At 41.8% G+C, this 12,517-nt stretch overlaps 1 protein-coding gene across 3 annotated transcripts; it reads left to right on the top strand.

The window, feature by feature from the left end:
* Positions 1–303: 303 nt before the first annotated feature.
* Positions 304–11,200, top strand: rbbp8l (retinoblastoma binding protein 8-like). Of its 3 annotated transcripts, XM_034589632.1 has the most exons (15): positions 390–517; positions 2,681–2,774; positions 2,928–2,970; positions 4,456–4,551; positions 5,903–6,015; positions 6,272–6,347; positions 6,517–6,698; positions 6,769–6,827; positions 7,273–7,358; positions 7,652–8,217; positions 8,332–8,375; positions 8,478–8,577; positions 8,678–8,742; positions 9,217–9,328; positions 10,136–11,200. In XM_034589632.1, the coding sequence occupies exons 2-15, from the start codon at positions 2,714–2,716 to the stop codon at positions 10,195–10,197; spliced, it is 1,665 nt and encodes a 554-aa protein (XP_034445523.1). In that variant the 5' UTR covers positions 390–517; positions 2,681–2,713; the 3' UTR covers positions 10,198–11,200. The 3 variants fall into 3 exon arrangements, with proteins under 3 accessions (XP_034445524.1, XP_034445523.1, XP_034445522.1); XM_034589633.1 differs by having other exon boundaries at positions 304–517; positions 7,652–8,375; XM_034589631.1 differs by having other exon boundaries at positions 6,784–6,827; positions 7,652–8,375.
* The last annotated feature ends 1,317 nt before the right edge of the window (positions 11,201–12,517 follow it).

The following is a 12,517-nucleotide window of genomic DNA, read 5'->3' as shown; positions in this document are numbered from 1 at the left end:
ATCACACGCCATCGGATTAGGGAGACGAAAGTTTTCATACTATCTATCTCATTGTCATGCACTGACAGCCATGAATCACACCAACATTTTAAGCTTATTTATAAATATAATTAAAACAGAGGAAAACTTTACTTCAAGTTCAATTGCACCATTAAAGAATTCTGCGTTAGACATTTCTTTTCTATTCAGTTTTTGTCCCTCTATCCCCACAGGGCTTTATGGGGCTAGTTAAGCCGGTTATGTGGGATTTCAGCAGAACTGGAATATCAAGGGAGAACTTGCCCAGGCCTCACTGTTTGTGTTGCTCAAGGGTACAACTGCTCCGACCGGTTTTCTGGGGTGGAGAGATGCGAGAGGGGAGGGTGTGGGGCGTTCTCCCACACCTCATTCTCCTCTCTCTCTCCATTATCGTGCTTTTTCTCCTTCTGTCTCTGTATCACTTGGTCCATCTCTGAAGTCAGAGCGACAAAAACAGCGTCCTGCAGTGAGCGTCTGGAACAGTCTGCGGCCTTATGAGGTAAGACTATTGAATAGAATGGATAGACTGGCTGACAGGTGGGTAGAGTAAGTGCAGTTATGTGTGGCTGGGAGTGAGGCCGAGGCCTTTTCAGACCTTCCATGGTCATTTTAGTGTGTGTGTGTGTGTGTGTGTGTGTGTGTGTGTGTGTGTGTGTGTGTGTGTGTGTGTGTGTGTGTGAGAGAGAGAGTGTGATTATGTGTGAAAGAGTGTGTGTGTGTGTGTGTGTGTGTGTGTGTGTGTGTGAGAGAGAGAGAGAGAGAGAGTGAGTGTGTGTGAGTGTGTGTGTGAGAGAGTGTGTGGGGGTGTGTGTGTGTGTGTGTGTGTGTGTGTGTGTGTGAGAGAGAGTGTGATTATGTGTGAAAGAGTGTGTGTGTGTGTGTCTGTGTGTGTGAGAGAGAGTGTGTATGTGTGAAAGAGTGTGTGTGTTTGTGTGAGTGTGTGTATGTGTGTGTGTGTGTGTGTGTGTGTGTGTGAGAGAGAGTGTGATTATGTGTGAAAGAGTGTGTGTGTGTGTGTGTGTGTGTGTGTGTGTGTGTGTGTGTGTGTGTGTGTGTGTGTGTGTGTGTGTGTGTGTGTGTGTGTGTGTGTGTGTGTGTGACAGTGTGAGAGCTTTAGAGCCAGGTACAGCGGTTTCTTCACACCATGTTGTTGTAGAATTTACTTTTACAATACATAAAATATACAACAAGTCTGTGTAAAGCTGCTTGTCATTGGTAAGATATATGGAGACTTCTAATTTAGCAAACACAGTGCACAACAGAACAACTCCCAAACCATTTACATAATTTGAAAGTCTGATGACATTAGGGATGAGAGTTGTATTTCAAGTTTTTGTGTGCATAAGGTGGAGCTCAAGTGATCCAGACTGGTTGTAATCTTAAAATGTCTTAATTATAAAAACCTCAACTCATACACTGGACTCTGCGTTTAATCAAACAACAAACCTCTCAATGGATGTGTGTGTGTGTGAATGTGCGCGCGCATGTGTGTGAATAATGATCTAGAGATAGCTGAGCAGGCACATAAAGGCAGACAGGTCTTTTCTTGCTCTGCTCAGGTGATCTGAACAGCCACTTGCCTGACATATCCCGACATGTCGAGAGAGCCTAATCCACACTGATCAAAATGCTCAATAGTATTCAATGCATCTATTAGTGTTTGTGTGTGTGTCTGCGTGTGTGTGCGTGGGTATGTCTGTCTTTAGTTATGAGGGCCAATTTTGGTTCAATACCATCATTCTGAAGACATTTTGACGTTGTGAGGACATTTTGGCTCGTCCTCACAAATTAAATTGGCTTTTTGAGGGTTAAGACTTGGTTTTAGGGTTAGGGTTAGAATTAGGTTAGGGTTAGGCATTTAGTTCTGATGGTTAGGGTTAGGGTAAGGGGCTAGGGAATGCATTGTGGCAATGAGTGATCATGTGTGTGTGTGTGTGTGTGTGTGTGTGTGTGTGTGTGTGTGTGTGTGTGTGTGTGTGTGTGTGTGTGTGTGTGTGTGTGTGTGTGTGTGTGGCAGAGGTCACAGTGATCACTCCTCAAGCAGCAGCACCAGTAACACACATTAAACATGTCGCACGTTTGTAGTGAGACAATCAACCAATGATCTGATGTGATTATGCCACTTTATGGCCCCACTCTTTTTACTTGTCACCATGTGATGCACATTTATACCTACACAAACACACATGCACAAGCTGTAAAGGCTGTGTTCCATGTACTTGTAACACAAACTGCTGAATTAAGTCCCACACCTGGAAGGACCAGTCTAACTAGTTTTTATCATCGGCAATATAACAACGAAATTTGCTCCCACAATCGAGCAACAGAGGCGGCTTGCGAAAGTGCCGTGCCAGCAGTGTGTGTACCGTACTCTTTGTCCTCAGATGTACAAAAGACCTCAGGGTATAACGCCTGTGCACATAACAACTGATTTGCTATGTTTTCACTTCATTAATAGTTTGGAGTTTTATTTATTGTAAAAGTGCTGGAATTAGAGAGTGTCAAGTTGAGTGCAATCAATCAACTTACAAGGGAAGCCTGGAATATACATTTGTCTGCTACATCTAAGGTGAAGAATAAATTTGAAAGCATTCAGTAACATTTTGTGCTATCTATCAAGCACATGGGATAGCATTTTAAATCTGTCTATTTTCTTCTACTGCCAGACTCAAGGTCAAAGGTCATCGCTACAGCAATGGAGTGCTTCAATGACCTGCTCCTTAAACTGCAGCAGGTTCGCGAAAGAGAAGTGGAGGGTGAGTGGAAATTTTGATTAAAGAGCAGCCACGACCCGAAAAAACAAACAAGACTAAACAGTTGTAATTCAACTTGAATGAATGTGTTTAAGAGAGTTTGCAGAAACAATTTCACCACGAGTCTTCCCAACCAGATGTGTTTTTGACTTCTAGGTTGGCAAGTGAAAGTCCAAGAGCTGTCCAACAAGAAAGGCTGGTGAGTGGCTTCTTCACCTCCTCCAGAGGTTTGGATGGTTGCTGTGAGGGAATCTTTGACCATCCTCATACAGTAAATCTGTTCACCATGAAGAGACTACAGCCAGACTCATTCCACAGATACTCCCTTCTCTTTCCTAGTAGTACCCAAGGTCAGGTTATAGATAAAGGGCCAACTAGCAGTACATTGTAATATCTACGGTCATGGACTTTCATATCTAATTCAGATGCCCAGACAGAGAGGCACCAACTCCAATTCTTTTGTGTATTACATCAGGAGCTAGACGCAAAGGTTAGGTATGCATGCTTTCGTGGATGTGCTGTTGGAATGGGTGACGTAAGATGAGGGACATAAATTGAGATGCTGTGGGAGACATCTTCAGACTTGGGGGTGACAATTGCTCATGTTACTCTGTTAGTGTTTGTATATTGTTTCACCTTCTGGTCTCCTTGATGCATCAGGTCCACATTAAAATCGTCTGCATAAGACATCAGCCGCTACCTGAGTTCAACTTTCACCAGCTTCCAGAAAACTTCAATCACAGTTGTGACTAGACAACACTGTCAAGATAATCAAGTTTATCCATACACAGGTTCAACCGCTCTGTGAGCTCTGCACAGACCTGAAGTATTTGTGCACGAGGAAGGCATGCTGGAGTTGCACCTGGCCCTGTGTTCGTTCATGTCATGTTTGGCTTGTGAGGAAGCTCCTGTCGTAACAAGTCATTCAGTTTGGTGCTGAGTCACATTAACTTTGTTTTTTGTTTCTGCAGAGCTAGTGAGAAAAAAAACAACTGTCAAACAGTAGGATCGTTTTAGGTTCTTGATACAACTGGAGATGAATTAATTAAGAATCGCTTAGACGCTGAGTCGATTAGAGTCGCTTTTAAATGTCTTCAAAACAATGGAAATCAACGTATTACCCTTAGAACATTGTTCCACTTAATTTGGATCAAAATCTAAATGATGAATTTATTATGAAGGAACATCTATGTGCAATGGCATATCTAACATGCTAATGCTTAGCATGTATATTTATATCATGTTCGCCGTCTTAGTTTAACATGTTCGCATGCTAACATTTTGCGAATAAAGATTTGTAGGACTACAGCTGAGGCTGATGGGAATGTCATTAGCTTTGCAGGTATTTGTTCATGAAAGAAAAAAACACTGGACAAAGATTTGACCTAATGATGGTGTAAGGTGTAGTAAGAAGGTCACCAAAGGAATTACAATTCACTCCAAGGGGAATATGAATGTCTGAACATGGCCAATAGTGAAGATATTTCAGTCTGGGCTTGAGTAGTGATTCAAAACACAAACTATAGCTTCTGTGGATGAAATTCCAGTACAGTGAATCTCACTTACAGTGATCGCGTTTGACCACGCCAAACTGATCACTATAAGCGGTTGATTACCATAAGAGAATTGCGCATCCTCTGCTCGTCCTGACTCTGCTTGCTCTCTTTCTCTCTCATGAAAACAGTGACACTAAGCGAATGGAGGAACTGTTCACCAGAAACCAGCAGATGAAGGAACAGCACAGAGTACTCACAGAGAACATAAAGACACTGGAAAACAGGTACCGTTTATCTCATTCACCGTAGCATGTGTGTGTGTATGTATGTGTGTGTGTGTGTGTGTGTGTGCGTGTGCGTGTGCGTGTGTGAGTGTATGTGTGTGTGTGTGTGTGCGTGTGCGTGTGTGAGTGTATGTGTGTGCAGCCCAATAAGGGTATCAAGTAAGCAAATAAGGCCTCAATATGAATTTGGCATTGCTAAATAATCATGAGACCAAAAACAAGGAAAGGCAATGACATGATAATGGTACAGACAAAAAGAGTTGTAAAAGTAGGGAATAGTAGACAGGAGGGAAAGCTCATCAAGTTGTCTCTTGCACCAAATGTGGTCTCTGTGGGTGGCTGTGGCTGAGGGGTAGAGCGGTCCTCCTCCAACCTGAAGGTCGGCAGTTCGATCCACAGTCTTCCCCATCTGCATGCCGAAGTGTCCTTGGGCAAGATGCTGAACCCCGAATTGCCCCTCATAGAACAACAAAGTGCTGCTAATAGATGCACTGTATGAATGTGTGTGTGAATGGGTGAATGTAAAAAAAACTCTACTGTAAAGAGCTTTGAGTGGTCATCAAGACTAGAAAAGCGCTATATAAATACAAAACCATTTACCATTTCCAGGAGTGGGTGTAGTGATGGTCATGCATTTCATTTGGTATTTAATAAAGTCTTTTGAGGGCCACAAACACTGACAGCTTATTTCTTTATTTTTTCAGTCAACTTTTTTATTATTGATGGCCATCGAGACGTCAAAAGAATTTCCAAAACTCTCATAAAAAGTGCTACTGAAACAAATGACCAACTCTACCTTTAACTTGCATGCATCTGGTATTTAATAAGTAAGGCTGTAGCAGCAAAACTGTATTGAAATGAGCAATAGCGCGTTTTGTCACATATAAGTAACATTTTTCATTTGTAAAAGGAAACTTGTGTTATTTCTTCTTTCAAAACATACACATACTCTCACATAGTCCTGCTCCAGTGGATTGTCAAATTCAGTTGTCAATTGTGCCTTAGTAGGTAAAGAGTGTCGTCCACAATCCAGAAGGTCGATCCCCGGCTCCTCCAGTCTGCATTCTGAAGTGCCCTTGGGCAAAATACTTAACCCCCAAAATTGCCCTAAGAGCTGTGCCAACAGAACAATTGCTGTGTATAGAAGCGCTGGGTGAATGGGTGAATATAACTACGATGAGACAGGAAAAGCACAGTAAATAGTCTATTTACCAGTTCATTTAAAAGTATGTTTTAAAATTCACAGGCTGATGCATTTTGTGTGTGAAAAATTGAGCATTATATTGTTTTCAAATTAATCTTTTTATTGGTGGTGGATGTGATATTGTGTGGTCTTCTGCTGCCTGTGCAGGCTGAGAGCGGGGCTGTGTGACAGGTGTACAGTGACTCAGGATGTAGCCAGCAGAAGACAGCAGGAATTTGAAGCGTCACAGATCCAGAGCTTGCAGCACATCTCTCGACTGGGTATTCTGCTTATGTCTTTCTCGTCAGTGATCCAACCATACATATATCAATTTGTCACACACCACTTGTCTTTTATGTGATATTTCAGTCAGTTTAGTACCCCTATTGAAACATCATATTTCTTATCCACTCTTTGCCTTCTGGCATTTGGTGTCTTTTGCACATTTCCATCAGATATTTGTTTCACCCAAACATGTATTTTGAAGACATCTTTGCTGTTAAGTGCTCTGATCCTGACTTGGATTCTGTATTGTAGTGGGAGAGATGAACAACCTGAAAAGGGAGAACAAGAGATTCAGAGATGAAATCCGGAGTTTGAAAACAGCATTAGAGTAAGTATAAGATGTTTGATTATAGCTTAATGTTTTAGGGTGAGTCAACTTTTAATTTTTAATCAATTGTGGTTGTGTGTGTGTGTGTGTGTGTGTGTGTGTGTGTGTGTGTGTGTGTGTGTGTGTGTGTGTGTGTGTGTGTGTGTGTGTGTGTGTGTGTGTGTGGCAGAGGTCACAGTGATCACTCCTCAAGCAGCAGCACCTTCACAGAGGTCAAACCAAACAGCTCCCCGGACTTTTTGCCCTCTTCTGGACCTGAGGCACTCATCACTGCAGCAACCAGCAGGGCCAGCAACCAGTCATCAGACGGTGACGTTGGGAAGAAACCCGAAAGAGACCAAAGAACAGAGGGTGAGGATGAAGAGCTTGCTTTCTGTGTGAAAAATGTCATGCCCTCACTCGCACACATTCACGTATTTTGTTTCTGATCTCACAGAAGCTGAACACAGACAGATGAGAGGGATGAGCAGAAGCCACTATGTAAGTTTCCACTCTCTTGCTGAGCGTTAGATCAACAACAGTCTCATATCTGTGTCTTAAATGTGAGGGTGTAGCTGGGAGATGGTTAGCCATGCTAATCATAAAGTTCCTTGAGACCGAGCCAGGTCAGGCCAGGCTACCTGTTTCCCATGTTTCTGTTCTTTCTTTCCATCTGTTCTGTATGCTTAACTAAACTCCTGGCTTCACATTTTAGAAAGAGCGCTGTGTAAGCCCAAATATGAAAGTGTTTTTCTCCCAATGTCAGATGATTACCTCAATTTATGGATAGCCATAAGAATTTCCAGTAATCAATCAAATTTTATAGCACATATTTAAACAAAAATTTGTGTCATTGGGCTTAAGGAGGTGTGACATCCTCTGACCCTAACCCTCAACAAGACAGGAATAAGTTCTTTCTGCTTTCTGTCCATCTCCATTCTCCCAGGACGCATACAAGCCTCTTGCATTGTCAACTCTTGCATCACCACCATGGAAGGCAGAACACAGTGTGACCCGTGCTGGAGAGAGGAGGTGAGCCCGACAGACAAAGGAGATAGCAAAATGGGGTGTTGTGCCAGTTTATGAGGTGTGACTGGGCTCCAGCCCTTTGCTTCAATTGTTCATCTTAAAGACCACAAACCCAGGCAAGATCCACACTTTTACATTTTAATCCTAAAATGCATCAGTTGAGCTACATTTACTTCTAGCTCCCATACTCAGATCCCCAGGGACTTTTTTAAATGCCGCTCGCGCGGACTAAACTCTTGGGTACTGTGTGGACAATTTAACCTCTCCCTATCTGACCTCTGTTTCTCCTAAAATAGAGCTCAGAGTATGGAAGGAGTGGACCCGCGATCCCCAATTGCTCCTCAAGCTCTCCTTCCTAAAGTATCTTCTTCTCCCACCGGTGAAGTCAACCCCAGTAGACATGTGCTCCACACTCCTGTCCCCTGCCGGCCTCAACCAATCAAGAGTAGCGCTCTTAGTCTCCCCTGGCCCTTATCTGAATCCTCTGACTGGGTTTCTTTGGCATCAGCAAGAACCAGCCAGTTGATGCAACCTTCTTCAGAACCACGCTTTCCCAACCTTATCCCAAATAGCCAACATGCCAGTCCTAGGAGGCCGGCTTTTGGGTCTCCCTGGCCCAAACAAAGCACCAATCCGTCCGCAGTAAAAGAGCCAACTGTGGTGTTCAGGTTCAGGAATTTGTCAGACCACCCAGAGAGTCAAATTAAGCCCCAGGAGAAGAAGGACATTCAGCCAATTAAGAATGAGAGTGTCTCTGGAGAAGTGCTTAAGGAGATGCATGAAGGGCCTCTGGACCTGTCAGATCGAGGAAAGTCCAAATCCGGCCAAACGCCAAGAGATGATTCACCCTTAAACTTACAAGGTGGAGAGAGAGTACAGATGAGCCCTGACAATGCACTGAAAACAAATACACTTGCACATGTACCAGTTTCCTCACCTTTACCTGTCTACCAATCCTCCTCCTCTAAACCACCAGTCAAACAACAAGAGGAAGAACCTACCAGTGACCACAATCACAAGGTAATTTTTCAAATAGCTAAAAAATTAAAAGACAAAGAAATGGGTGCAAGGGTACAAGAAGGGACAAACAGGTCTGATGGTGTTATGATGGTCTCATCACAGCAGGTAATCAAAGATGAGGAGCAGAAAGAGGAGGTGAATGGAAAGACAGACCAGACCAATGAAAAGAAGGTGCCTGTCCTCACCATATCTTTACGTCCAGGTGAAGAGCTTTGATTCTCATGTATCTGAGTTGTGTTGGCATCCATGGATTTACTGTGCAGAGATCAATAATACTTACCCAACTCATGTTTCTGTAACAGTAGTAGTGCTGGAGACTCTGAATTCGGCTCTGCAAAAGCAAGAATCCATATTGTCAAATGGAAAGGTAAGGTCATTCAGTCACCTTTTTATCTTGTATCTCTAAAGTGACACAGATTAACTCCCGGGTATACTACAACAGGTGGAATGTGTAATTCACTGTCATAAATATGAGTTGCAGTCTGAGCCTCCCCATACCCACAACTGAACACATGTGCATTTATTGACAAGCAGACGAAGAACAAACCCACAACCGGCTACCTCTGAAGCTAAAGTCGGCTGACAAGCTTTTTGGGGTCTGGCTGTAAACATTTACTGCATTCAACTCAGAGTACAACAGTAGCATACGAAGAAACAAGCAAAATGCCGACCAATATCAATATTTGAGCACCATTTGAATCAGATCACATTGAATTGTTTGGCTAACTTGCTAAACCTCTATCAAAATGGGTTTACCTTGCTTCCGATGCTAAACTAGCGATTCAACAACTTCATTTGCACATTACAACATCACGCTTATGTTTCCTCTGCCCCGTCACAGTCATCAACACCAGCAGCTGAACCAGGAAGCAGTTCAGACGAGGAGGACGAGGAGGGGAGCCAGGGCTGCAAGAGGAAGAGGGCATCTGTGGAAACCGACTCAGACACAGACAGTAGGCATCAGTTCATATTTAATGACTTTGAGTGTCAGTCATCCGTTCTTCCTTCTTTTCTTTTCCTCTTGGGTGTGGTCTTCAAAACACAACACCCACCTTGTTGCACTTCTAGTCCTGTGGATACAACTATCTATATCTATATCTATATCTATATCTATATCTATAGATATAGATATATAAAGGATAGTTCAACATTTGAGGAATTGTGGGGGTGTGGGGGTGTTTGGGTGGCTTTATCAGCATTTAGATGGGAAGATACTTTGGATACCTGCACAGCATCAAGTTAGCTTAGCTTTTCTTATAGCTGGAAGCAGGGAGAAACAGCTAGTCCAAAGGGGAAAACCCTTGCACTATTTAGCATGCTATAAACAGTATCTTGTTTATTTAAGCTATATAAACATCAAAGTGGGGGAAAAAATCAAGTTTTGATTTTACAGGGAGTTTCTGTTGGACTTTTTTAACAGGATGTCACTACGCCTGGCCAAAGATACTCCTCCTGACAGCCTCCCACCCACACCTGACTCTTTCTCTCAAGAGGGCACAGGAATGCTTTTCTCAAATTGTCAAACTATTTTTAGATGGCTTATATTTCAATTAGAATTTCTGATAACCCAAAATATTGCATGTAAATCAGATGAATGTTAAAGGGTTTAATTACTTGATATCAACTACCTTTAGATATAGACCCTATATGTCCTCCTAAGACTGTATTTATAAATGTACAAAAGTAACCATAAAAAATCCAATATTTTCACTCCCCACAAAAAGGAGCTCTTCTGAACAATTTCCTTTTCGTCCTCGCAGACCTCCAGTACGAAAAAAACCGAGGAGGGCAGCCCCGGCAAAAGAAGATGACGTCACATTGACTTGGTGATCACACTGGAACCTGGGTTAAGTGATTGTTTTGGCCACTTGGGGGCAGTACAACATTCTGAAAACAGAACTGAGAAACAGACAACACTGACACATCATCCATCGCCTTATAGAATTGATAGAGGTAGCAAATCAGCAAACACCATTAAGTTTACTTATTGAAAAATGTTGAATTAGAGGATGCTAAACATCTCCATATAGCTCAGGAGAAATGCAGAGCTGGTGATCATCATCATCATTGGTCTGTTCATCAGGAGCAACTCATTTCACATTATACACACAGATTTGGGCCACTGTTAATAAAATGATTTTGTGTATTGCAGCTTTAATATAAAACATATTGATTAGAGTAGATTTCATTTTTCTCTTGACATTTTTAAACATCAGGGTTCTTTCTTGCCTTAATCATTTACTGCTGCTCAGTAAACAATTAAGGGTGGCAAAACAGATTCTATCTTTAAATAAATTCAAATGTGGTTAAGACGTTAGTGAGTATTTATATGTTGTAAGTAATTTTCTGATTAGCTTCTCACCACTTCCTTTAACAGATAAAATTGAAACACACTTTCAATATTACAGAGAAACCCCAAACTTCCCACATCGTGTAACACTTTGTTAACTGTAGAGAGAAACAACTCCCTCATTAACTGGAAGAAACCTCTAGCCATCTACCATTAATAATAATAAAAGTAGTGTCAAATCTGGATCCCACAGGTCTGGAGTCAAAGATACCTGCAGAATATGAGAGAGAGAATGAATTGTGTCTGTTTCCATAAAGCAGTCTCTTATTGAGCCAATAATGGCCTTGCAGAATGAATAATTATAAGTTTAATATATTCAAATGCCACAAATTGAGCCTTTAAAAAGAGACAGCTGTTATTGTAGCTGCTGAAGCTTACTCCATGTAGTGTTTGCAGTTACTGGTCCTGCTAAGAAATGAATACGCTATTTGGGACATTCCAGTGTTAAACAGTGCTTTATGTCATGTAAACATCATACTCATTTGATTAGTGGGTTTCTTAATTCATTGGTGAAACAAATACAAGTACAGTTTCCATGGTATTGAGAATGAGTAATGTTATTTTTACATCTAAATGAACCATTTTATTTTTAAATGCCTTTACTTGAGTGACACATTAACCTTGGCCAAGGCTCAAGAGTGGATGCAAATGTACATGTACCTAAGTATAAAGTTTAGCCGTTTGTCACTGTTTGGTGGAGAACTGAGAACTACTCCGGCTGAGAAAGTCACACATTGTGCAAAACGTACCAGCCCATTTCCCCAATGTGCAAATCCAGCTCCCCGTATGACCAGCTGAAGACGAGTGCAGTAACCAAAGGACAAATGGTCAGATTCAAATGACAGTGTGAATCTTGGCCTGTCTCCTCTCAGTTGGGGATTGCTCTAATCTTTTCACCACACAAATACAACTAGCATTATCAGCACTATCATCATCTAATTGAACAATTCAATGCCAGTAACCAATGGTTTCAGCTTCCATTTCCAACCAATCAGTGTTTGGGTCTGTTAAGTCCTGTATAGTCCTGCTCACCAACACTGATCACCCATACTCACTATACTATTCTACTATTTAAAGTTATTTCACTTTGCCGGCATTGCAGTCACTGCCTGGCTATTTTTGCCACAGAGCCCCCACCCCTCCCCTTCTCCCACCCTTTCTCTAAGTGACCTAAAAAGAAAAAAAGAAGAGAAAAACCTGTTCCTCTTCCTCTTTTTCAGAATGCACATATTTTGCAAGTATTAACTTTCCACTCACAGCTGCAACGGCTTGTCTTAGGCGGGGTGGATGGAGGAGATTAAAAGTGAGAAAAGTGACAGTCAGTTAAAGAACTTAAAGGGGATAGTAATTCAAATTCACTCTTTATCTACTCATCACTGTGCTGATGGAGGGGTGGGTGACGTTTTTGTGAACTATCCCTTTAAACTTTTGTGGCTACATCCCTGTAAGGTCAATGTGTCCCTTTTTCTGATATAAAAAATATATTTTTTCTAAAGGAGATGTCCTAATTAATGGGAAGAATCAGACATTTACTTGAAATGTAAAATTAATTTTATGTCTCTCTTTTCTTTTTCAAAAATGTGCACTTTTTACTCTCCCGTGTGTGACAACCCCAATGCGTGCAGTTCTAATGCATGTATATTGATTTCTAATGTTTCTGTCTGTCTCTTTAAAGCCATTAGAGTCCATTAAGTACAGTACTTGTTCAATGGTCAATGTACAAAACAGCCTTCCAGCCCCATATCTGTGTTAATTAAAATGTGATTGACTGTAATACTAAGTCTGTGCTTTT

Source organism: Hippoglossus hippoglossus, chromosome 7, assembly GCF_009819705.1.
Source record: "Hippoglossus hippoglossus isolate fHipHip1 chromosome 7, fHipHip1.pri, whole genome shotgun sequence".
NCBI classification, from domain to species: Eukaryota; Metazoa; Chordata; class Actinopteri; order Pleuronectiformes; family Pleuronectidae; genus Hippoglossus; species Hippoglossus hippoglossus.
The sequence above is the reverse complement of the archived record's forward strand: the minus strand, read 5'-3'. Positions and strand labels throughout refer to the sequence as shown.